The sequence below is a fragment of the Sciurus vulgaris genome (genome assembly GCF_902686455.1).
Source record: "Sciurus vulgaris genome assembly, chromosome: 3".
In the NCBI taxonomy this organism is placed as follows: Eukaryota; Metazoa; Chordata; class Mammalia; order Rodentia; family Sciuridae; genus Sciurus; species Sciurus vulgaris.
Genome location: NC_136463.1, coordinates 115,863,833 through 115,891,123, shown reverse-complemented (window position 1 = coordinate 115,891,123; position 27,291 = coordinate 115,863,833). Strand labels below are relative to the sequence as shown.

The following is a 27,291-nucleotide window of genomic DNA, read 5'->3' as shown; positions in this document are numbered from 1 at the left end:
AATTCTAGGTCACTATATACCTTAATGTCTACAAATGCACAAGAACCCGTGCGATTTGTTTAAAACATGTAATGTAAACGTTAAATGAACCACTTGGTAGCCTTACATCAAGAAGGCCACCACAATGTTAATTATCTCTCCTGAAACTGTGTTCAGTTTTTTATTTCAACAATATCAGTGTTGGCTTTATTCGCATTAAGTCAGCATCAGTAAAAACATATTTTTGTACATAAAAAAATCATTTTCACACTAAAACCATATTTTTCTGAGTTAATTTTTAAAGTCTCTCCTGTCTTTGTCCATGAAATTTTTATTAATGTTTGGTTATCATTTTAATTTTTAGAATTCTTCGTTCGATCACTGGATTTGTATTTAGACTCCTTTGACAGACATTGAGCTGAGTTCCCAGAAAAATTAAGTTCCAAGAGGTAACACACAGCTGATTACTACTTTACCGAAAACAGGAAATGTAATCACTTCACCAACAACTACGCAATAAGAACATTAAAAAATAGGTTACAGGCACAGTAGGAATAACTTTATTTTGAAGATACTAAGTCTCTGAGGGTTTCTGGGCTTTGTAGAGAATTTAAAAGCTAACACGCAAGGGAAAGGGTTAGAGTCTATAGAAGGGACAAGTGATACAGCAAAGTTTACCCTCTCGCCCTTGCTCCCCTGAGTACTTTAAAGTTTTTCAAAACAGGAGCAACTATCGATACAGCACAAAGAGGCCATAAACAGGATCTTCTCTGTATGGGGAGAGCTGTTGAAAGCTATGCAGAATTAGGTAAAACAGAAACTGTTGGAGCAAGGAGACTAAACCCAGACCAGACCCTGCCAGAGACTCTGCGGAGCTAGCGAAGAGTACGAACGAGCCCGGATCCTGCCTCAGGGCCCGGGCCTGTGGTGGCAACTTGGCTGGGCAACGTGACTCAGGAAAGCACCGGGCTGGCGGCGGCCTAGAGTGGCTGCCTCCCCGGACGTGCCGGGCCTGGCTTCTCGGCCTCACCTGAAGGCTGACGGGGCGGGAGGTCGCGGTCTGGACGTTTGTCTAGCCTCTGCGGTGACGCGGCGGCTGCAGCAGTTCAGACTCGGTCCGGCTCTGGCTCGGCGAACCGGCGATGAATCAGCCCGATTCCATTCAAAAGAGTCGCCCGGGCCTCTGCCGTGAAGCACTTCCGGGTTCACTACTCTACTTCGGCTTCCGTTCCCCCGACGGCCAATTGGAGGTGGCGCGGGCGTCGGTCGGGTGTCCGGGCAGCAGCGCGCAGTGCAGACGGTCCCGCCGCCCCGCGTCCCTTTATTGGGGGGCGGGGCGGAGCGGAGGGGAGTGCGAGGCGGAATTTGGCTGCTCCCGCCCCACGGATATCCTTTTTCTCTTCTTCACCTCCGCGTTCCGGTGCTGTCGCCGAGATCTGGAAAGTGGCGCAAGCAGCCTGGCTTGGAAATGGAGCTGTTAGTATTCGGAGTCCAGAACCCCTATCGTCTCGGTTCACCGACCTCAAAAACGGAGAGCTTCACTTGGACTGCACTTAACTTGGTGACCAGAGAAGGGGAAAGGGGAGAGGGGTGATGTGATTAGAGGGAACCAGTCATCCTCTTTCCCGTAGTACAGTTGGCGCACTTTGGTTTTTTTTTTTTTTTTTTTTTTTTCGTTTTTGTTTTTCCTTTGAACCGGTCTCACTAACTTACCCAAGCTGGTCTGGAACTTGGGATCCTCCTAACTCATCCTCCCAACACCCTAGGTCTAGATATAGTCTCTGTTCAGGGCGCCGTGTTTACCAATGACTGCCCCCTTTCTCAAATGTGTACCAGATCACAAACAAGCCATGTTTAAAATATTCCTAAATGAAGAATGGTTATTAATCTAATGGATAGAAGGTGAGGAGAAACGACAGTGTCGAGATATAAAGCTGTGTTGAATCACACGATCACATAGAATTTCTCCTCTCAGGCATATCTCTACCTAAAAATATGTAGATTATTTTACTCATTAATAATAGTTATATTTGGATCCATGTCTTTATGATTTCCCCCAAAACGTGTGCCTACTGGTTACTTTTTTGTGTCAGGGCTTGGGAGGGGGGGCGGGTACCAGGATTTGAACCCAGGGCTTTTTAGCATTGAGCTGCATCCCCGCTGTCTTTATTTTTTGACACAGGGCCTTGCTAAATTGCTAAAGCTGGCCTGGAACTTCCATCCACCTGCCTCAGCCTCCCCAGTCCTGGGATTACAGGTGTAGGTCACAACACCCAGCTCCCACTTCAGTCTTAACTCATACTTTCTTCCTCTTTTTCTTAGATTACTACTGTACTAATCTTGTTCTCCCCACCTTTATTCTGTCCCCATTCGATCCATTTTCCACCTCACTGACAAACTTTTTGGGCTATACATACATACTAATGCCTCTTTTCTTAAAATTCACTGTAGCTCCCTATAACATTCAGTTTAAGATTAAAAAACCCTCAACTTTATTTAGAACACACTTTTTTCCAGCCACACTGAAGTATTTAGCTGTAAAATAAGATTTCATACAGGTTTTGGAAAAAATGACACATTCCTGGAAACCTGGAAGGCAGATACTCTTTAGATGCATGCTTAGGGTATGCACATTCCTAGGGCTATTTGAATACTCAAGAAAGCCCTGAGAGGGCCCGAGGTTCTCACCTTGTGGCTCTTCAAGCAAGCAATGAAGGCTCAGACTCTAAATTGCAAACTGCTTGGCTGACTTTTGAAGATACACATAGTAAGCTCCTAAACAAAAACTAGGAGACCTTCTCATTTGAAAGTATTTAGGAAAACCTCTGTCCAGTCATTAACTAACCACAAAGCTAACTGTGCAGTAGTCACACATGATAAAGAACACAAACTTTTTTAAAACATGAGTTCAGAAAAGTCACTAAACCCACTACTGTAACAAGTATGAACAACAGCAAACCCTGGGGAGAGGGAAGAATCTGATTTCCAGAGTTACCACATATTATCTAAAATATCCAATTTTCAAAATGAATAAAAGTATGGGACCAAGACAAAAATCAATTGATAAGAAGCTATCCCCGAGGAAGTCTACACATTGGATTTATTAGATTAAGTCTTTAAATCTTAAAGGGAATGTGGCTAAGGGGTAGAATTTTTACCTAGCATGTGTGAGGCCCTGGGTTCAATCCCCACTACCACAAGAGAGAAAAAATGACTTTAAATCAGATATTTTAAATATGTTCACAAAACAAATAGAAGCCATGTCTAAAGAAAATATGAGAAAGATGTTTCACCAATAATAATAATAATGAGAAATTACTTTTAAAAAACCTGAACAATTCTGCTGTTGAAAGATGGAATAACTACTGGGAAATCTTTACTTCAGAGGGTCTGAAGAACAGATTTGAGCAGATAGAAAAATCAGCAAATTTCAATATGGATTGTTGGCGATCTTCTGAGGAATATGCACAACTAGAAGCTCAAAAGGAGAAGGAAAAGAGAATGCAACAGACATAATACTTGAAGGAATAAAGGCCCCAAAACTTCCTTTTTTTTTTTTTTTTTTTTTTTGAGAAGGGTCTCACTACATTATCCAGGCTAACTTCAAACTTGAGATCCTTTTGCATCGGCTTCCCAACTATTCACCACCACATGGAGCCAAAACTCCTTAAATTTAATGAAAACCGTTAATCTCCACATCCAGGGAGCCCAATAAATGCCAAGCAGGACAAACAAATATATCCATGCCTAAACACATTATAATCAACCTGTTGAATCTTGAAAACCAAAGGCAAAGAGAATCTTGACAGCAGTCAGAGTATCTACTCATCGCATAAACCTCAATGAGATTTGAAACAGAAACTGTGAAAGCCAAGACAGTGGAATGATTCAATAAAAATGCTGGGGAAAAAAGACTGTCAAACAAGAATTCTTGTTCCAGTAATACTAACTTCAAAAATAAAGAAGATACATTCCCAAAATATTTGTATAAACAAAGAGAGGATTTGTCACTAGGAAATCTTCCCTACAAGAAATACTGTGGAGAGTCCTTTAGGCCAAAATGAGTGGACACTAGACAGTAATTGAAATCTAGATGAAAGAATAAAGAATATCTTAACCCAATCAATAAATGGGCAAAGGAACTGAACAGGCATTTCATAAAAGAAAATGAGATCAGTCAACAAATATGTGGAAAAAATGTTCAACATCTCTAGCAACTAGATGCAACTTAAAATTACACTGAATGCCAACTCAAAGAATACAAGTAACAATAAATGTTGGCAAGGATGTGGGGGAAAAGGTACACTCATACTAGTGTACCTAGTTGCTAGTGGGAATGCAAATTGGTGGAACCACTTTAGAAAGCAGTATGGAGATTCCTCGGAAAACTTGGAATGGACCCACCATTTGACCCAATTATCTCACTCCTCGGTATATAACAAAAGGACTTAAAAATCAGCATACAATGGTGATGCAGCCACATCAGTGTTTATAGCAGCTCAATTCACAATAGCTAAGCTATGGAACAAACCTAGGTGTCCTTCAACATGAATGAATGAAGAAAATGTGTATATATACATGATGGAATATTACTCAACCATAAAGAAGAAGGAAATTATGGCATTGACCAGTAATTGTAGACTATCGTGCTAAGTGAAATAAGCAACATTAGTCTGAATTAGACATAGGGGAATGAAGGGATGGGACTGGGAATGGGACTAAGAAAGACAGTAGAGGGCTGGGGATATAGCTCAGTTGATGGCGTGCTTTCCTCACAAGCCCGAGGCTCTGGGTTTAATCCCCACACCACAAGAAAAAAGAAAAAGAAAAAAAGTAGAATGAAACAGACATAACTTTTGTATGTTCATATATGAATACACAACCAGCATAACTCCACATCATGCAAACACAAGAATGGCAAGTTAATATCCCATGTATGTATAATATGTCAAAATACACTCTCATGTATATCTAAAAACAAAAAAATACTCATATATATCTAAAAACATTTTTTAATTAAAGAACATCGATAAAGGTAATTACATAAGTAAATATAAAAGGCAATATAAATATTTTTATTTGTAAATAAGTTTTCTCCTATTTGACTTAAAAGACAACTGCATAAAACAATTATAAGTCTTTCTGGCCCCAGTGGTACACACTTATAATCCCAGTAATTCAGGAGGCTGAGGCAGAAGGATTGCAAGTTTGAGGTCAGCCTCAGCAACTTGTCTCAAAATTTTTAAAAATACAAAGGACTGAGGATATAGCTCAGTGGTAACGTGTCCCTGGGTTCAATCCCTAGTACCCCCCTTCAAAAAAAATGACAGGTATATTGTATGTAAAAACGTAATTTGTAAGACAATAACAAAGGGAAGAGGAATGAGGACTAAGGAAGAGAAAGGACATTAAGCTATAGAGGAGCAAAGTCTTGTATACTACTGAACTTAAATTGTATTAATTTAAACTAGATTGTTATAACTTTTTTATAATCGCCAAACAACCACTGAGAAAATATTTTTTTAAAAGATGGGAAAAAAGACAAAGGAATTTAAATGACACACTAGAAAATATGTACTTAAAACAAAAGTCAGCATTAATGAAGGAATTCAGGGAAGAGATTATATATATGACATAAAGAAAACAAAGACTTGCCCTTGTGATGGAGTCTAAATTTTTTACCTTCTAACCACAGCTACAACGCCATTTGGGACCTGCCCCTCCTTGCTATGACTCCCTCATCTCTGGCCACCCTTCTTCCTTGTTCTACTTCCATTATACTCAACTAAGTATATTCCTTTTCCTCTGGCCAGGGCACTCTGACACCCACTCTCCCTTTTCCTACTGATCTTTCACTTAGCTTAGTCCTCTTTTCTTCAAGTTTCCAAAAAGTTCACCAGGCCAGCTTCTCCCCAAGCTACCTGTGGTTTTTGCTTTTGTGAAATTCATCATATTTATACTCAGATGCCCATGAAGACAGGTTCATTTCTGTTAGTTCACTGCCATCTCCTTAGCAGTACCTGACCTAAGTGTGTGTAGGTGGTTGGGGGGTCATCTCAATATATATTTGTTCATTAAACTTGTTGGATAAATCATAGAAATGTTTAAGGACTTTCAAGCTTACTGCCTTTCAGGTCATGGGTTTGTATTAAAATAAAGACTTGGGGCAGGGGTCGTGGCTCAGTGATAGAGCACTTGCCTAGCATGTGTGAGGCACTGGGTTCGATTCTCAGCACCACATGTAAATAAATGAATAAAATAAAGGTCTATCAATATCTAAAAGAAATTAAAAAAAATAAAGACTTACTGGAAGTTGAAAGAAGGAAGGAAAAGAATAGCAAATTGGCAAATGTAAATGTTCTACCTTATCAGTAACTACATTAAATGTAAATGGAATAAACATTCCAATTATAAGGCAGAAATAAGGATGGAAATTAAAATGGCATATTAGAAAGTATGTATTTAATGTAACAAAAACCAACAGTAATGAAGGAATAGAGGAACAAAAAACGGTGGCATAAAGAAGACAACAGCAAAATGGCAAATATAATCATATTAAATATAAATGGGACAAACACTCCCTTTATAAGGCAGAAAAGGCAGAATGGACTAGGAAGAAATGATCCAACTATATTCAGTCCACAGGAGACAAAAATTTAGACTCAGTCACAAATAGTTAGAAATTTAAAAGATAGAAAAATATACATATCAGGGGCTGGGGAGATAGCTCAGTCGGTAGAGTGCTTGCCTTGTAAGCACAAGGCCCTCGGTTTGATCCCCAGCACCCAAAAAAAAAAAAAAAGAAAAATATACATATCAGAAAAACCACTTTAGAAGTTGTTCTAGCATTTTTCAAAATAACCTTTAAGAAACAATTACTATTTGACCAACTCCATTTTAAATATTTACCAAAAAATAAAAATATATGTGTACACCAATAATTGAATGTGATAGTTTATAGTAACTTTATTAATAAAAGCCCCAGATGGAAAACAATCCAAATGTTTGTGAACTGGTAAGTGGATAAAGTGTGGTAGATCTTTAGTATGTAATCTTACTCAGCAATAAAAAGGAAACTTCTTATACATGCAACAACATGGATGAATTTCAAAAATATCATGCTAAGAAAATGAAGTGAGACTTAAGAGTACACACTATAAAATACCACTTCAATGGAACTCTAAACAAATCAAATATATATAATGACAGTGCCTCAGATGTCTTGGTGATTCACAGTGGAGTTATGTGGGAAAATTGACAGCACAGAGGCATTATTACTGGAATCAAATGAGTGTGCTGCCTGCTGCTAGGAGTGACCACATATTTGGGAGACACAGGTGGTGGAAGGAATCAGTTTCATTCAAACCTGACCCTGAGGAAGATGGGACATTTTACCTCAAATCTCTATCTTAGTGAGAAGCTCAAGGTGAAAAGGGCTTTTATTGAAGAAAAATGGTGTACACCTGACAGGAAATCTACACCCAGGACCTTCCTCTCTAGAATAACTTGTCTCCTTTTCATCCACTTGGAAACATCACAGAAGACTTTGGCCACCTGGGACCAACACCTGAATTTTTTCTTTTTTTCACATTGTCACTTTACTTTCTGCAAGTTAATTCATATGCTTTGCAATAGTTGATGATAGGACGGAGGCTATTTACCATAGAACTTTCAGGATGAAGAAAGTTCCAGCCACTCAGAATACTGAGGCAGGAGGATCACCAGATCAGCCTGGACAATTTAGTGAGACCCTGTCTCATAATAAAATTTTAAAATGGCTGGGGATATGGAGTACTTCCTATCATGCATGTGGCCCTGTGCTCAATTCCCAGAACTGCAAAAAAGAAAAAGAGGACTAAAGAACAGAGGGGGACGTTATAGAGGCCTCTCTTTAGAATTTAGAATACTGGGCAAAAGGAATGGGTTGTTAAAAGATTAGTTAGGAGTTGAAAGTAATTGTGCTAAGCTTCCAGAAGGAGCTTCTCTGCAACAGGTGAGACACCCATCCTCCCATTAGGAATCAAACTTGGAACCCTTCTCATTCTAGGCAGTCACTCTACACTGAGCTACATCACCACCCATTTTGAATTTTGAGCCAGGGTCTTGCTAAATTGTTGAGGCTAGCCTCCAATTTGTGATCCTCCTACCTCAGTCTCAAGCCTCCAAAGTGTTTAGAATTACAAGCATGCACCACTATGCCTGGCATGAGAGAAATTTTTGAGTTGTTATAAATATCTTTGTATTTATTAATATTTTTATTATTTTACAATATCTTTATTGTAGTAATGGTTTGTCAAAATCCATTAAACTGCATGAGAAAAATGGTTGCCTTTTATCATAATTTATTCCTCTATAAAGTTGCTTAAAAAGAAGAAAAACTCGAATTTGTTATTTTCCCCTTTTCCTTCAGCCATACTTAGCAGTTAAACCACGCTTTTTGTGCCTTAGTCTTCAAATCGATTCCATTCTTCCTCTCATCTCCAAGCCTCAAACTGTACCTGTCACTTGGGGGGGAAGGGGTCAGTCAATAACACTTATTTCCCTATAGAGGTCTTGGGTTCATTGTCTCCATTCAGCAAAGAATTGAAGACTAGGGCACAGAAGGACAGAGATTTATTGCAAGTGAAAGCAACAGACTTCCCCAAAGAGAAGGAGCCCCAGAGCTTAGAGTCCATTAGAACATTTTTGGATTATTCTTTTGATGGTCTCTGGAATTCTTCCTTTTCTTATCTTCTCTCCTTTCAATGCTCTCCTTTCTATTGTTCATTGATATTCCCCATGTTCATGCATCTATTTTCGTTTCTATATTGGCTCCCCCACTTAAGTGTACAAATACAGAAGTATCTATCACATTCCCCACTTGTGTAAATGAGCACTTTTGTAAACCAGGAAGTTGACCTCAGTGGAGGACCTTCATGTTCCTCTGATCTGAACCTGCCCCCAACTTCCTCACTTGCCATCTTGCCTGGGCTGCCTAAGCCCTTCTATATCTCCTTCACGCTCATGTAATCCTATCCTGTAATCCTATTCTATTATCCTTAACTTACTTATCTGCCTTCTCATCTAACCTTGAAACTTCTTAAAAACCAAGAGCATGAGTTGGTCATAATGGGTGCTAAAAATTAATGTTGAATATTGGAGATATTTTTGTGTTTTGTTTACAAAGTATTTTGCTTACAAAGAATACTTTAAAAGATGAATATTTTACTGCCAGATATAGCTCCTCTTGAAATAATCAGTTCTTTAAGAACAAATAACAAAATGTATCAAATTTTATATGGCTATGTGTTTGATATGAATATTACTGATAATGCTTAAAGCATTCATTGTTTTCTTAGTTACAAAGTCTTCTTAAAAGAACTACAGCATACAGAATTGTAAAATATTTAATATATTTCCTAAAATCACAAATTGCCAAAAGGTCACATTACTAATTGTATAATAATGTGAACTGCCAGAGAGAAACTTGCCTGCTCATTTGTTGTTATTCTGTGAACCTGGCAAGTTTATTAAATGAATGAATGACTCTGGCTAGTAGCATTAAAACTACATACCTGTTTAAAACCTTAAAATGCATCAAGTTTATTACTAAAATAACTATTATAAAGAGCTCTAAGGATAACTCCTTTCACATACAAAGTCTGACTACATGTCTAATAAGTTATTATGGTAAATTTTTAGTTAACCCAGCTTTATAATTATGAATATCAAAAAAGGACTGTTGCTATTTGAATTTTTAAGATATGTTTGTAAAGAATTTGAGAAACACATTGTTTTCTGTTCAAAATTCAAAATTGGTTATAATTGTTAAACCTAATTATAGTTTTTGAGTTATGCAGTTTTTGAGTATTATAAATAAATATAGATCCAGCACAAGAGAAAGAAAAAAATAGGAAAATATTTACATTCTGAAGTACAGTGAATTAATTTAGTGTATAAAGCCAATAGAATAATGGTTACTTCTGCCAGATGGTATTTTACATTTTGATAAAAAGATATATTCTTAATCATATATGTCAAGGAAAAGCGACCATATGTTGTTAAACACTTCCAATTTGTCATTTAATTTAAAAGGCACTACTGATTTTGCCACAATTTTGGGGTGGGGGAGCAATGTGATATAAGTATCCTTGATGTCAATAAAATTTCGAGTAATTTCCTTAGTTCTTTTTAACAGTTTGAGCAAATAATTCAATGAAGAATTGCCTTAGCATCTGCAAGGAAAAGACTCCATAAAGAGTATACATTCAAGTATATATTCAAGTTACAACTGGGTAAGAAGCATAAGCCTCTGTTTTCAAGGATGCTGTAGAACTTAATTTATTGTATTCTAGTAAACTACACAGAATATAGAGAGTAACAAATGATTACATATTTATTTTGCCTGAAATTCAGAAACCCAGTAGAGTTTTAAGATTGAGAGAGATTATTTATATTGCAAAAATACTTTCCACTTTTTTAATGAAAGAAATCTTATGGAAGACCCAGAAATCATGTTCAATCTATAATGAAAAATGAAACTAATATTTGATAATTATTAAAACAAAGGTGGTATGTGCCTTTGTTTCCTCCACTTTTTTGAAAAGAGAATTTGATAGGCACCCTTACTCTGCACTCCTCCACTTATTTCTCTTCTCATGCTACAGGGCTCCATGGATGATTTCTTTCTGGCAGGATTAGAGTCTGAATTACCATCTACATGATGAAGGCTTGCACATTTCTATTTTCTGTACATATTTCTTCTCCAGGCCTTTTCAGTGTTGTAGAACTGTGTCATTATTTATCCATTCTCCAGTTGATGGACATTTGGGTTCTTTCCAAGTTTTTCCTGTTATAAACAATACTGCTATGAATATTCTAGGTGTCCCCTGATGATCTGACCAAGAGATTCTCAAGCATATATGCCTAGAAGCAAAATCGTTGCATTTTAATACATGTCAGTTTTACTAGATAATAACAAATTGAATTCCAATATAATGTTCAAAATGATTCCATATTGCAATAATCAATGCTGTTGTACTGCTAATTTTTGCCAATCTAACGGCAATAGAATGATATGTTACTTTAATTTGCAAGTTCTTTATTACTAATGGGGTTGAGCACCTTTCATATATTTGTGCGCTATTCATATTTTTTTCTTTTTTTAAAGTGCCAATTCATGACTTTAGTATTTTTTTCTCCTTTGGAGTTATTTGTCCTTTTTTGCATACTCTCAATCTCTTTATTTTTCACCACAGTAAGATGAAACCTAAAGAAGATACGTGACATGGGAAAGGTCATACAGTTAAACAGTTTATTAGCAAAAATGTGATAGAGTCAAAATTAATAGTAACCAGTGATATTTTGTGTGTGGGAAAACAATTTATGTGCAAACAATGTCATTTCCTTCTATGTTATAATTTTATTTTTCTAAAGTGAAAAAAAAGTAAAAGATTAGATTTCAGTGACACTCAAGATTGTATTCTGGCTGGGCACATGGTGCATACCTGTAATCCCTACAACATGGTGGACTGAGACAAGGAGGATCCCAAGTTTAAGGCCAACCTGGATAATTTAGCCAGAATGTTTTAGATAGCTGTTTACAGCTGTGATCAAAAGAGTTAACAAAAACAGAGGATGAAAAAGTTCTTGGGAGGCTCACAGTTTTAGAGGTCTCAGTGCATAGGTGGCCATCTCCATTGCTGTGTGCCTGAAGTGAGGGAGAACATCATGGCAGAGGGAATGGCAGAGGAAAGCAGCTCAGGACATGACAATCAGGCAACAGAGAGTGTGTTCTACTCATAAGGGACATAATATGCACCCCGAAAGCACACCCCAATGACCCACCTCCTCTAGTCACACACTACCTACCTACAGAAACCGTCTAGTTAATCCCTATCAGATCAGAGGGTTAATTCACTGATTAGGATAAAATTCTTATAACCAGATCATTTCACATCTAAACTTTTTTTTTACATTATCTAACACATGGGCTTTTGGAGGACACTTCATTTCTAAACCCTAACATATTCAAAATTTTAAAAATAAAATAAAAAGGACTGGGGATGTAGTTCAGTGGTAGAACAACCCTGAATTCAATCCCCAGTATTGCAAAATTGTAGTAGTAATACTACTACTGCTGCTAGTAATAATACTGGAAAGTTATTTCAGGGAGACTGCAACTATGGTGAACTTTGAGAAATCACAGATCCATACATTATATTTGCAAATAATAAAGAAAATGTATGAACAACAATCCTGGAAACTTGAGTTTCTGCAGTGGAGAAATGTGTAAAAAGATTTACAGATGAACTTGATCTTTCTACTCATTCTGATCTATCTACTCACTGTCTGAAGAGAGAGGTAAAAACAAAATATGAAATAAATTGAAGGGAATTCAAGTAGAGTAGAGGAAGAGGTTCAGGGAGAAGAAGGAAGGGAGGATCAGGGAAAGTACAGGGAATGAAATTGAGCAAATGTTATGTGCATGTATGAATATGTCACAATGAATCTCACTATTATGTGTAGTTATAATGCACCTATAGAAACATTTTTAAATAAAGCAAAATACAATGTATTTCTCATTGTTTGTCATGAGTACCACAGATGGTACAAAAGATAATTTTAGATGGTTCAAGGACACTTTTTATATCAATAGTGATACATTTATTTTTATATATTATAGAAAAATATATAAAGAATATAGCCAATCTGTGATTTCACAGTTATTATTGCTGGAGACAATGCTCAATAACTTTTAAAAACTTTTATTTTTAAACTAAATAACACAATTGGTATATAGATAGGAAAAAATTATGATAAAGGTACATAAATGATGAAAATTTAGGAAACACTATACAATGATTTTGATAGTAGATAGACCTGGGTTCATAAATTGACTCTACTGCTTCCTATTTATGTGAATTTGGCCAAATTATTTACTTTCATTGGCTATATTGATTAGTACATTAGTTGTTCTAGCAAAGAACAAAATAGTAACGACTAGTAAACAAGTTACAACGTTTCTTTCTCCTATGAAATCTTAAAATTTAAGGTGGTGAGAATTAGGGTGGCACTGTTCCATGAGGTCATCCAGGAGTCGGGGTCCTACCTAGGTGCACCATTATCTTCTCACACTGTAGTATGTAGAAAGAGAAAAAGAGGAGATATTAAAAGCAGGAGCTAGAACTTATACATATCACTTCTGTTTGCATTCTAATGGTTTACTGCAAAAGAAACTCATCTATAGTGGGCACTCGACTTCGGACATCAAGCAACAAAGGACAAAGATTAGAGAGAGATGGAAAACAAATGAAGAGAGCTCCTAGTTCCTCTAGTTGTCCCAGTTTACTGTGTGGGGAAAGTTTCCAGGCCTCAGCACAGAAGGAAGAGCTCACAAAGAGCCTAGACAGAGGTCTACCTGTGTTGAAGAGACAGGTGGGGCTGGGGAAGGCAAGGAGGCAGGGCAGTGTATGCAGGACAGTTTATAGAAAGGAGAGAGATGCACTGGGAGATCTGAGAGTGAATCAGCAGAGAGGCTCCCTAGTGCATTTAGTTGAGTGGTACGTGGATGTGGCTGGGGAAAGAACTATGTGAAAGGATTAGGGGGAACAGCAGCCAAGGAATAATGCCTGTTCCTGCAGCTAGACTTCAGAAAAACTTGTAATGAATTAGTAGTAATAAATCAGATAGAGCTCCAACAAGGGTAAATGCTTCAGGAATGGGGAATAATTAGTCCTAGACCAAACACAAATCTATTGCTACTTAAAAAGCTTAAAAGCAAGAACTTTTTTTTATGAATCAAACTGTGGATCGACATGATTTTTTTTTTTTTTTTTTTTTTTTTTTGTGGGGGCGGGTGCTGGTGATCGAACCCAGGGCCTTGTGCTTACAAGGCAAGCACTCTACCGACTGAGCTATCTCCCCAGCCCCTCAACATGATTTTATTAATCAAAATTAATCAAACTGTTTGCAAGTGACTGAATCAGACTCACTGTTATCAATTCCCCACAAGCTGATTCATATGGAAATTTATATGGAAATGTAAAGGACTTAGAATAACCAAAATGCTCTGAAAAAGAATGAAATTGAAGGACTTATACTACCTGACTCCAAGACTCAAAACAACAATAATCCACACTGTGGTACTGACAGTTCTAGGATCAAATCCCAGTTTCTTCTCTTGTTTTTCTCAGGCAAATCATTTAATCTCCTTTTTTTTTTTTTTTTTTTTTCAGTTTTATCATCTTTAAAATCAAAATAATAATGTTAACAATCTCACAGGGTTCTGTGACTAAGTGAAATAGCATATATGAAACTGTTAAACGGTTTGGATGTGAGGTGTCCCCAAAAGCTCACATGTGAGACAATGCAAGAAGGTTAAGAGGAGAAATGACTGGGATGCAAGAATCTTAACCCAATCAGTGAATCAATCCCTGATGGGATTAATTGAAGTGGTAGGGTGTGGCTAAAGGAGGTGGGAATTGGGGAGCAGCTATGGGGTATATATTTTGTATATGGAGAGTAGAGTTTCTGCTTCCTAATGATGTGAATTGCTTCCCCCTGCAATGCTCTTCTGCTTTGATGTTCTGCTTCACCTTCTATGGAGCCGGACTTCTATGGACTAAGATCTCTGAAACTGTGAGCCCTCAAGTAAACCTTTCTTCCTTTAAAATTGTTCTGGTCAGATCATTTAGTCACAGCAGCGAAAAAGCTGGCTAAAACAGAAACATTCAATATGATACTATACTATATGCCAATTTTTATTATGTACTAGACACAGGCTCCGTAGAGTATGGGCTGTGTCTGTCTTCATTATCATCATATTCTTAGGACCTTAGAAGGAAATTTGGGTTCAACTATCTTAACCAAAGAACTTGCAATAGACCAGTTACATATATAGTTAAGGAACTTAAGCTATTATCTAAAAGTTCAACAGAACCACTTTTCAAATGATGAAAATGAATTCAGAGAACTGAGGTCTGAATCCCAGGTCACTGTTTCCTAAAATAGCACATTTCCTCTTTTATTCTTATATACTTCTGCCTTGACTTTGGAATACCTTACATGTTTATTTGTGGAGGATTTAAAAAACAGTTTATAAAAAGCAGTGTGCATAGGATAGTATTTAGAATTAAGCATATTCAGCTTGAAAAATATTTCAAAAAGTATAATGTGACAAGCAGAACTGATCTAACGATTTAAAATTTACTCCTAATAACCCAAATTTCAAGTGATAGATGGTGTTAACTATGAGGTAAAGTTCAAATTTCATAACAGAATAGTTATAAAAGTCGTGGCAGCCTATTATCTGGAATATACAGATATGTGAAAAATGCCATTTAACATAATATTGGGTCCTTTGCATAGAATTTTGTTCATAAGAATTTCAAATTAAATTATCTGATGATTACTATTTCACACTCTCTCCAGAATCTACTCCTTTCACTTTGCAGTGAGACTGGATCCTGCTTATCATGTTTCAAAACCCAACATAAATATTCCCTAACAAATCCTTAAAACCATTTAAAAATCACCTAATCCCCTTTTACTGGTGTTACAAAGTACTAGATCAATTTAAAAACCTCCCCACTGTTGGTAGATTTTGTTTGTTTTTATTTGAAAATATTCAGTTCCAGTTTTGAGCTAATTTTGCCATAAATATTTCTAATTTCAACTGTTTTTACAATGAAGTTGAAACTAATTTAATTCTTCCAGTGTAGTCAGGAGAATAATGATTGATAATCCACAACTATAGATTGACTCCAAATACACAGGAGCTAATAAATAATAAATTTAATTTTAATCTTTAAAAAAATCAAATTCCATTTTGCTAGGTAAGATTCATGACATTGTCTCTGCTCATTCCAAAGAGTTAGTCTTGTCTGTATAATGTTCTACTTCTGAAATTTTCATGGCCACATCCAATGTATGTAATGTATTTCCATCCTATTACATCTACCTACAATTATGAAGCTCACCAGAATATCCATGTTTTTCATTTGCATATTTACTGAAAAACCCCCATTCTTTTTCTAATAGACATGTGCAGGGATGTAATCTCTTCCTATTTGTGGCGTTTAACTAGGTCCCTTTTAGAATCTTTTATCTAACTTTTATCTTCATATTTTAAGAGAAAGAAAAAGCAACAATAATTGTTTTAATAATAGAACACATGAATAAAGATGAGAATGATTTGTTTTTTTCCCTTAACCTAGAAAATAAAACTAGAAAAGTAGTCAAGGGAATGCTAAGTTGTTCCCCCCAAAATGTTGAATATTCTTTACCCCATAGAGGAAGGAGTATAATAATTTTGAACAGCTTATTAATTATAAATACAGGCTTGTATCAACTGTAAGGATAGAATAAAGTATTTTGGCTCTTAACTGCTTTGAAATAAGTAAGATGAATGGGGTGGGGGTAGCCAATTTTTGGAGTGATAATGTCTTATCTTTCACTTATGATGTGGGGAATTTGTAGGTGAAAAAAACAAAAATTATTAGGGTACAGAATAGTCAAAAGAAAGGAGAAGAGGGAAGATCTAACAACCTAGTATCTCAGGACTATGACATTTTGTGAATGTACACAAGTGATCATTTGGAGACACCATTTATGTGTCTTCCTGCTTAAGATAATTGACTACATCAAATGTCTATTGAAGGACCCAACCAACTGACTTTAATTCTTTAATTTCAGGATTCAAAGAAGTATGATATCATTTGCTTTTTTTTAATATGCAAAATACTGTTTGCATAAAATTTTACTCTCTTAAGAGTTGGAGTAGAAATTATTTTTCTTAATTTTACAAAATCTTCAAACTGACACTTTGTTCCTATTTTAAGAGTGAAAATATTAGTGAGTCATTGGTTAGGACTTAAAGTTTCCAATCCTTTTATAAAATAAACTTGATCCACTTAAAAGCATGTGGATTAAATCAAAATGTGTTAAGTCTCAGAAAATGTAGCTCCAGTTAAACTTCAAAGGCTTTCTTAGCCTCTAATGAGGTAGTTTAAACAAAATCATCTTTGTTGAAAGATATTAATTAGGTCTATAAAGAATCCTATTATTAGAGTATAACTATTTTTGTAATGAACTTATTGATATGCAGACTTGTTCACTATAAACCTAATCTTTATATTAATTTTCTTTGCATTTTGTGATTTCTTTGTGTAATTATTGTGGATATAATAAATTAGGCAATAACCTTAACACCTGAAAATGTTAGTGTAATAGGTGAATTTCCTAACAATTGGGGTGAAACGAGCTTACTCCTGGAGAAGAGTTAAATATGTGTTCATAAAATGACAAAAAATTCCTTACAGATAGGTGGTTACTTTAAAATATATCTCCATTGTTCAATGATAAGATTGAAAGTCATAATTCTGAGAGTACATATCACTTGATTAAGAATAAATAAAGATAAATTATTTTCTTACTTAGATAATTATTTTATATTTTCAAACAAAATTGGGTTATTGATGCTTAACAAGAGCAATTAAGGTATTAGTCTAACTAAAACTGTTTTAAATTTTTAAAAAAATTTTTAGTAATAGATGGATACAATACCTTTATTTTATTTATTAATTTTTATGTGGTGCTGAGGATCAAACCCAGTGCCTCACACATGCTAGGCAAGTGCTCTACCACTGAACTACAGCCCCAGCTCCCTAACTAAAATATTTTAAAATAATGTTAACACAATGCAACATCAAAACTATATATATAATTTTATACATGTGAATTTCTTCATGAAATAACTGTATGAGACTAGAATACAAAAAAGCTTTCTGGAGTTGTAATACTAACCATTAGATCTGTGCTATGGGATTTCTTCAAGGGAGACACCTTACAATAAGATGCTTTAGAAATTAAGATGAACTTAATACATTATGACAGATTTCAACTTTGAAATCTAATGAATTTATAATCATTTAGAGGAATTTAAAAATAACTTCCAACAAAACATATTGTATATTTCTTTGAAACATCTATTCAGTTTTTTTAACCTGTGCATATTTCAATTCTACAGAGTTATGGTATATAATTAAATAATCAATAATGAGACACATGCAAAAGATTTAAAAATCAATCAAAACTACTAAGAACCAAGAGTTAATGATGAGACTCAGTGGTAGAGCTGTTGCCTAGTGTATGTGGGTGCTGAGGGTTTGGGGTTCCATCCCCAGTTCTACAGGGGGAAAATTATGGTGAAAACCACTTAGAACTTAGAAAGTGAAAAATATCAGTAGGATATTCACTTAGTTACTATTGCTAGTCTAGAGTTTCATTTAATCTTAACAAAGTGATAGTAAAAATTTAAAAAAATAGCACAAGATGTCTGAATCACCTTATGCTGTTGAATTTTTTACTTTAAGCCATTTAACTGCTCTGGGCTTTGGTGTGCAGGAATAGAAAGTGGTTTTCCACTTCTTCCTCGTCTTTTTTTTTTTTTTTTTTTTTTTTTTTTTGGTATCGGGGGATACAGGGGATTGAACTCAGGGGCACTCAAACACTGAGCCACATCCCCAGCCCTGTTTTGTATCTTATTTAGAGACAGGGCCTCACTGAGTTGCTTAGCGCTTCGCTTTTGCTGAGGCTGGCTTTGAACTCACTGCACCTGGCTTCCTCTTCCTATCCTTATCTAACAATGAAACATTTTGTGAAATGGAACCTTAATAGGGCACCCATCTATGAAACAGATAGATATAGAGTTACTTTGTTGAGGTAGAGAGTTGGGAAAACCTGGATCCCTCTGATATGTTTATGCTTTTTTTCCCCTTTTCTTTTTCTAGGTAAAAATTTTAAAAAACATTAATCCTTTACTTTTGCTTCTAGGTTGTATATATTCAGAAGAGGATTTTCTTGCATGCTACAATTTGAATATTGAATGCCACCCAAAGTTTGATGTGTTAGGGATAGACCTGATCCCCAGGGACCAGAGTAGAGCTACTGGGAGGTCGTGAAACCTATAAGAGGTAGAACCGAGTGGGGGGTGTTAAGATAATTGTAGGTGTGCCCTTGAAGGGAATTCTGGGACACCATCTCCTTCCTTTCTCCTCCTTTACTTCCTGGCTACGAAGTAAGCAGTTCTACTCTTCCATGGTATAACTAGCTTTCCATTGTGACAATATATGTGAGAAAAGCAACTTAAAGGAGAAAATTTTTTATTTTAACTCACAGATTCAGAGGTTTCAGCCCATGAGCACCTGCTCCCATCACTTTGGGCTCAAGGTGAGGCTAAACATCACAGTGGGGAGTGTGTGGTGAAACAAACCTGTACCTGGGAAACAGAATGGGATTGGGGAGAGGCCAGGTACAATATATATCCATCAAACACACTTCTAGTGACCTATTTCCTCCAACTAGGCCCTACCTCCTAACCTTTCCATCACTTCCAAATACAGCTATTGGCTGTGAACAAAGCCTTCAACACATGTGCTTTTGGGGATATTCCAGAGGCAAACTATAACATATATACTTCCACCATGATGTGCTGACTTGCTGCAGGCCCAAAGCAATGGAATCAACTGGTCATGAACTGGACCCTCCAAAACTGTGAGCCAAAATAAACCTTTTCTCTTTATAAAGTGATTATCTCAGGTATTTGTTACAGTGATGGAAAGCTGACTCACAATGTAAATTTTTAAAAATATTCATCTTTTCCTTCTTCAAAGACTTTTACATCCAAAACCTTTATGTATTTGAATTTTATTTTGATATAAAAAATTAAGTAAGGGATCCAAATGCTCATTTGTTAAGATCACTACCTAGTTATTCCTCTATTACTAGTAATTTGTCTGTATTCTACTGATTTAAAATGTCACCTTTCCCATATTATAAATTCTCACATATCAAATCTATTCCTAGTTTCTGGTAGTTGAGTTTTAGGGTTGCATCTATTTCTTTCCCATTCTGCTATTCACCAATGGCCAAGAAGGACAAACAGTTCTGCTTCTTGTTTTGTTTTTTTAATTGTAAAGACTTTCAGTTCTGTACATTAATTGTTTGGTTTTTGTTTACTTTTGCATGCCACATTTTCCAGTCTTTATTGCAATCTGCAAAAAAAAAAAAAATAGTAATATACTGTATTTGCAATAGAATAAAACATGCATAATATATTTACTTAATGATTAAATCATCAGTTCTGGACCCAGAGCAAGGACAAAGGTGTTACTTATTCTGTAATTTATTCTGTTACTTATTCTTATTCTGTTGTTGTGAGGATTAAGTGACTTAATATGTGTAAAGTACCTAGTATTATGTCTTCATCCATTTTCTGTTGCTGTAGCAAAATACCTGAGACTGGGTAATTTAAAAGAACAGAGGTTTAGTTGGTTCATGGTCCTGGAGGCCAGAAAGTCCAAGAGCATGGTGCTGGCATCTGGTGAGTGTCTTTTGTTACATCATAACATTGCAGAGGCCATCTTGTGGTGAGACAGAAATGCCAGATTATAAAATAACCCACCTACAAACACAATAACCCATGAACCCATTAATCTATGAATGGACAAAGGGATTACCTCCCCAAAGTCCCATCTCTCAATTCTGCTGCACTGGTGAACAAGTTTCTAGCATATGAAATTTGAGGGACACCTTAAAACTATAGCAGTCTTTTAATCTCTTTTTATATTTCCATGTTTTAATCCCTCTGTGATGGATTCTAGCTAATTTTATCATACCTATCTTTCAGTTCTCTAATTCCTTCTTCAGATTCTAATCTTTCATATGTGTTAGTTTCCTTTCTTCATGGTGTCTGGCACCATTCCAGCTATGTAAATTCAGACTACATAACTATGCATGATTCAGGAGGGGTAGCAATTCAGATTCCCTGCTTTAAGACATGGTTTCAATTTTTTTCCCTCTCTTTGGAAGGGATCAGGTCCAAGTCTCTGGTATCCATTAGGGAGTTAGAGTTCTATTTCTTATCCTATATTACCATGTTCATGTCTGATTATTTCCCTCAATCACACTGGCATCTGTACTAGTTTCCAATTGCTGCTGTAACAGATTACCACAAATTTAGTGGCTCGAAACAAAACACATTTATTCTCTTATTATTCTGGAGTTCTAAAGCCCAAAGTGAGTTCTATGGGATGAAATCAAAGTGTTGGGAGGGCTGATTCCCTCTGGATGCTTCAGGAGAGCATCTTTTTCTCATCTCTTCTAGTATCTAGAGTCATGGCTACATGACTCCAATCTGCCTCTGTCACATCACCTTTTCTCTCTGACCTCTTGCCTCTCTTGTAAGAACCCCCATGATTATGTCAGGCCACACAAATAATCTAGGATCTTATCCTCATCTCAGGAACCTGAATTTAATATCTGGAAAGTTCCTTTTGCCATGAAAAAGAACATAGATTCTTGCAACTAGGACACGGACATCTCTAGGGGGCCATTATTTAACTTTACAGGCTTACTGTTTTGGCTATGAATTCCTTATTTACTTCAAGAACTTCTAGATTTTCCTTTTTTTCCCCTTCAAACATAGTTTTGTGTTCAAAAAAACATTTTTCTTGCATTAGAAGTTTCTATGAATTTATGTAATAAATGGGGGAAGAGGCAAAGCATAAAGGAATTTTTTTAACTATAATATCAAGCTGTTGGGTATTATAAACAACTATAATAAATAGCTATAATCCAGGTGTGGTGGTGCACACCTCTAATCCTTGCTACTCTGGAGGCTGAGGCCAGGGGATCAATTGAATTCAGAAGTTCAAGGTCATCCTGGATGGATTGACGTACCTTAAAAAAAAAAGCTATAAATAATCTTATAATTTTTAAATACAAGAGTTTCAAATGCCTCAGGCTTATAAAAAGTAAAAAATAAATTTTTTACAAATATATTTATAAAACCTTATGTAAATCTTATGTTTGCAAATGTATAAAATGATCTCTTATGTGTTAAATAACTAAGATGTTGGACTTGTTTATTATAATAGCAAACTCAGCCTCTCCTGTGTAGTCTTTCCTGCTTAGGACAGCTTCCTTTTCCATAATCTTCTTGCTAGAACTCTGAGTCGGAGTTTTATATCAGTCAGAATCCCAGCAGGAAACACACATTCAGAAGATGTCAATTAAAAAAAAAAAAAAGTTTACTGAGGACTTCATGAAGAGACATGGTCGAGTTTAAGGGGACTCAGCAAGGGATGGGGAAGAATATGGTGCGAACAGGAAGCCATTATTACCCCTAGGCTTGAAGGAACAAGAGGAAGTAGTAATTACCAGAACTGAGATGGGATCTGTTGTCACACATGGGCCATCAAATAGGAGATATGACCTAATTGGAATTCAGACATTTTAAAACTGAGATTGTTAGGGAGGGAGCCAGGGAAATGAATATCCCAATTTCTCTCCTTTTCCTTCAACTGGTCAAACCTCACTGGAAGGCAGAAGACAAGGAAGACCAAGCACAGGAGTTCTTAGAGACCAGCCTCCCAGGGCAAAAAGCAGAGTGAAGAGTGTGAAGAGCAGCTGTGGAGGGTAGGAAATGATACGAATTATCAACTATGTCTGTGTTCTGCTGAAGACAAACTAGAATCGAATACTTTTTTACAGGATTTACTATAGTTTAATTATAAACTATAGGAGTCAAATTATATAATATTTATCTAGAGATAGTTTATTTCTTGTTTTAATGTTTTAAAGGTATGGCCATATGCAGGTCGATTGAAGAATTTTATTATATATATACATATATATATATATATGGAGAGAGAGAGAGGGATTTAAGCTAAGAAAGATATAGAGATTTAAGTTTAGAAAGAAATGAATGGGGAGAAGAAAATGCTACAAATATATGTCAAGTACTGTGGGTGTCTCGAAAAACACTATTTTAGGAAATCTTTTAGAAAGAGTTTCCTTCAAGTTTTCTGATCACATATGGACAGGAAATACTTGACCCTCTAACTTTTTTTCTTGTTTAGAATCATAAATCACTGTGCATTTAGATTGTTTAATGGCAACATAAGGTGGAAAACAAGCTACTGATGTACTTCATTGTTTTTTGAGAAAATACCATAGTTCTCTGTTGTCTATCATACAAAATAAATCTTTAAATAATAAATCTTTATGTAGGAGATGATTTCTTACATAACCCTAATGCCATTCTCATGTTATTTTTTCCTTACTCTCCACCTTGGTCTCTGCATCAATATTGCATGTTAATTTTGATTTTATGCTCCTGGCTTATATGCCTTTTTGCTCTCTCTTTGTCATTTTATATCTGTCATTCTCTTTTAGATCTTGCTAAAAATATCTTAAATCCTTCTCTTGTCTGATCATATTGCATCTGAAATATTTCCCTTCAGTACTTGTTTACTTTTTACTATTAACTAGCTTTGCTTTTCTATATTAATGTAAAAGCCAAAGAATTAAAAGAACCAATGCTTATTGATTCCAACCACAGCCAGACATTGCTATTTATGGTTTTTTTAGGGGGCAGACAGATGAAGATGGTGGGAACATGAGGTTAAGAGAACAATTCTATAAAACGGTCCTTTCATGCTTTCTTTTCCAAGAAGCAATTTACGTGCAGCCGTGCCTGGCCTAAGCGGACAGGATATGTCACATTCCTCAGCAAACTACCTATTATTGCAGGAGAAGATAATGTTGATGGAAGGGAACCCAGATCCTGAAACTCAGGGAGATAAGGATAATTCCTCCTAACAATAAAATCTGTAAGAATGTATGGTTAAAAATACAATTAGAGGGCTAGGGAGATAGCTCAGTTGGTAGAGTGCTTGCCTTGCAAGCACAAGGCCATGAGTTTGATCCCCAGCACCACAAAAAAAAAAAAAAAAAAAAAAATACAATTAGAGGGACTGGAGTTATGGCTCAGTGGTAGAATGCTTGCCTGGCATGTGTGAGGCACTGCGTTCGATCCTTGGTACCACATAAATAAAATAAAGGTATTGTGTTCACCTACAACTCAAAAAAAAAAAAAAAAAAAAAAAATCCAATTAGAATCTGTCAGGATGGGCCCAAGGTGACCTAAAGTTGCCATGGCAGTGGATACTTAAAAGTCTGATGTTATCTTCCTGTCAGTCAAAAGTCAAGAGGTGGACCTTGGTGGAACTCTCTGGAAACTTGTCTGGGATCCCCAGTAAAACTGGAGTGCAGGAGAGGCATGTTGTCCCTTTCCTGTCTGAGAGGACCCACGCTCTCCCTTGAGAGTATCCCCTTACCCTTTTTCTATCTTTTCAATAAACTCCTGCCTATCACTCTGAGTGACATGTCTGAAATCTTTTTGACTTGATAATAAGAAATCGGGGTTTGAAGAGTGGGTCTTTGTGCTTCCTCAGTTGCTCCAGAAGGCCAGAGCTCTGTAACAATTTCACCTAACTGTCACTATTAATTTTTTAGAGAAGAATATTTTGGCTCACAGAGTTTGCAAAGAGTCTCAAAACTAAAAATTGGAAGAACAGGAATTTAACCTATGACCATCTATCTCCAAGATCTCCCATTTCATATACTGCCTCCTAATCCAAAATGTTGACTGATTAAAAAAGAATTCCTATTTGACTTTAGAAAAAATTTAGTTTTATATTTATGTTTGAACACAGAGGCATCAGAAATTACATAAATATGTGTCAAATTAAATACTGAGCATACACTGTAAACTTTTAAGAGAATTATTTTCTTTTGGTGGGTTCAAGTCACAGGATAAGCAAAAACATTATTTATTTATTTGCAGTGCTGGGGATTGAATCTAGTCACTGAGTTATGTCCCCAGACTTTTCTAATTTTTTTTTATTTTGACAGGGTCTCAATAAGTTGCTGAAGTTGGACACAAACTTGTGATTCTCCTGCCTCAGCCTCCTGAGTAGTTGGGATTACAGGTGAGTGCCACTGTACCCATTCAGAACACACTTTCTTGAGCTTTGATTAATTGGTGGTTATATGTTTTAAAAATTATTTTTCCTATTAGATATTAAATGTTATTTGCTATAACTATTATTTTTTCATTTCAACTGTTTTGTTAGATTATAAGAAAAAATTGTTTTCTTTCAATCTTGTTAGTTCCTTGGAACCTGTCTAGTTACACAGACTAGTTATTTAATCAATATTTTGATAAGCTATAATTAATCAGAAAAACAGTTTTCTTCATGACAAGCTAACTTGCCAATGTATAATAACGTTTTATGTAACCACCCTCATCAGAGAGAATTCTGTTCTGTTTTACTAAAATATAAGGGAATATTAATAAAATGTAAGAAAACAATTCCCTTCAAAATATCTACTTGTAATATATATCAAGTATCAACATTCACTGAAGTTTTTTCTTAAAGTCTCTTGGTATTGATTTTTGTTTTATATGTCCTATATCACTATTTATGTTGACAGGACCTTCATTATCTTCAACTCTTTTCTCACTTTGTGATCTTCATTGTCCTCTACATTTTTTAAGGTAAGTGAACAATTTTCAGTTTAATCTGTGCAGTTTAAAACAGGTATTATTTTAAAGTTTTGAGCAAAATCTCTGAATTTAGCCAGTTCCCTATTGTCTAAATGGAAATAACAAAAGTTACCCCAAAACTATTACTTTTTGCCACTAGATGGTGCCTATGTCTAAGTAAGACAATCTATTTAAGTTAAACTATTTGGGAAAACTGTTGTCTTCCTTTGATGTAAATCCAACTAACTTTTCATGATATGTGACACATATCTCTTAAGAATTAAAGAATTATTAATGCTTAAAGAATCATTCATTATAAACCATTTGTATTAAAATCATACTAATATAGGCTATTCATGTCTCTCACTTCTTAAACCAGGGAATGTAAACCTATTTCCTGAGCCCAGTGAGGTGACATGGACCTGTAGTACCATCTAACCAGGAGGCTGAGACAGGAGGATTCCTGGAGCCCATGAGTAAGAGACCAGTCTGGGAAATATAGCATGATCCTGTCTCAAAAAAAGAAAGAAAAATGATTTTTCCTGATGATTAATAATAATCAACAACAAAAACAAAAACAAATTACATTACTACACAAGTACATACAGATTATTTCAAAGTTTGATCCTACCTTAAATGGCTCCTACTTGGGTGTGGAGACCACTCCTGTAATCTCAGTTACTTGTGAGGCTGAGGTAGGAGGATCACAAATTTGAAGCCAGCCTGGGCAATTTCTTGAGGCCCTGTGTCAAAATAAAAATTTAAAAGTGAGGGGGATACAGATGAGTAGTAGATTAGTAGATAGTACACCATTTGCCTAGCATAGGCAAGGCACTGGATTTGATCTCCAGCACCACCAAAAAACAAACAAACAAACTCCTGATAGCTGTGCTTTCTGAACCCCTTCTTTACAGTATTTTAGTAATGTAGTATTTGGGGCTTGCTTTTTAATAAGCATTTATCCTTTTTTCCAGATATTACTTCTTAAAAATAATTTCTAGTAGAAAATTTTTTCCCAATTACTGTTTTGAAATATTGCTACCTCTAAAATACTATGATCAAATAATATAAATAAATAATGTTATTAGAATTGGGTCTAATACAAGTCCTGTTGCTGAATTGTATAATCTTTTGTATGTTTTAATGTCATGTTTCAAGTACCTTATGACATCTGTTTTGAGTACTGAAATGTTTTAATTGTTAAAATTATTTTAAAGTAATATATTTTAATATATTTGTTTTACTTGTAATTCATAACTTATTTCTGGAGCATTCAAAAAATTGAATGTTATTTACTGCATTAAATTCTAAAACATTCTTTTTCCTTTTAATTTGATCAGTAATGATATTATTGATCCCATTAAGGTGACTCTGGATCTGAGAACAGTTCATGTAAATAATTTAAAAATTTTTTTAAACTTTGCAGAAGTATTTTCATATGACTATTGAAGAATGATTTTGTTTCTAAAATGGAAATACTTGAATAAATTTCTGATAAGCATTAATATTAACCAATAAAGTCATTCTTGATCTTAAGTATGCTTACAAATCAAGAGGAGATTTTATTACATTTGTGTACATACTCCTAGGTCCCACTTCTGGAGATTGCATTTCAATTAGTGTTTTTTCTTTGTGCGTGTGTGTGTGTGTGTGTGTGTGTGTGTGTGTGTGTGTTCCTTTAGTACTGGAGATTGAACTCAGAACCTTGCACATGCTGGGCAAGTGTTCTACCTCTGAGGTATATCTCTAGACCCTTTATATTTCTTTTCTTTTTCTTTTTTTCAGACAGGATCTTTTTAAGTTGGCCAGAGTGGTCTCAAACTTGCCATCCTCCTGCTTCAGCCTCCTGGGTAGCTGGACTAATAAGGGGTATCACCATGCCTGACTCAGAAGACTGTATTCTAAATAAACATCTCAGTAGATTTTACCTCTGCTTCTCA

At 35.6% G+C, this 27,291-nt stretch overlaps 3 protein-coding genes across 5 annotated transcripts in view; 1 reads left to right on the top strand and 2 right to left on the bottom strand.

The window, feature by feature from the left end:
- Positions 1–1,171, bottom strand: part of PSMD14 (proteasome 26S subunit, non-ATPase 14) — a 113,857-nt gene extending 112,686 nt beyond the window's left edge. Inside the window, exon 1 of one of the 2 annotated variants that reach the window (XM_079131828.1) lies at positions 1,010–1,171. The gene's annotated coding sequence lies outside the window, so the exon portion shown is untranslated. The remainder of the gene's footprint in view (positions 1–1,009) is intronic. The other variant, XM_079131827.1, reaches the window with a different exon arrangement.
- Positions 1,006–27,291, bottom strand: part of TANK (TRAF family member associated NFKB activator) — a 136,940-nt gene continuing 110,654 nt past the window's right edge. Inside the window, exon 10 of the transcript XR_013762530.1 lies at positions 1,006–1,536. The gene's annotated coding sequence lies outside the window, so the exon portion shown is untranslated. The remainder of the gene's footprint in view (positions 1,537–27,291) is intronic.
- LOC306656521 (uncharacterized protein) lies at positions 1,122–27,291 on the top strand (the record flags this gene model as incomplete). 2 transcript variants are annotated; one of them, XR_013762532.1, is made up of 4 exons in its annotated part: positions 1,404–1,540; positions 24,718–24,794; positions 25,300–25,363; positions 27,137–27,291. XR_013762532.1 is itself a non-coding variant. In XM_079131835.1 (2 exons), 2 exons carry the CDS (start codon positions 1,122–1,124, stop codon positions 18,918–18,920), a joined length of 462 nt encoding a protein of 153 aa, XP_078987961.1. In that variant the 3' UTR covers positions 18,921–20,109. The 2 variants fall into 2 exon arrangements, 1 of the variants encoding a protein (XP_078987961.1); XM_079131835.1 differs by lacking the exons at positions 24,718–24,794; positions 25,300–25,363; positions 27,137–27,291 and adding an exon at positions 18,793–20,109 and having other exon boundaries at positions 1,122–1,455.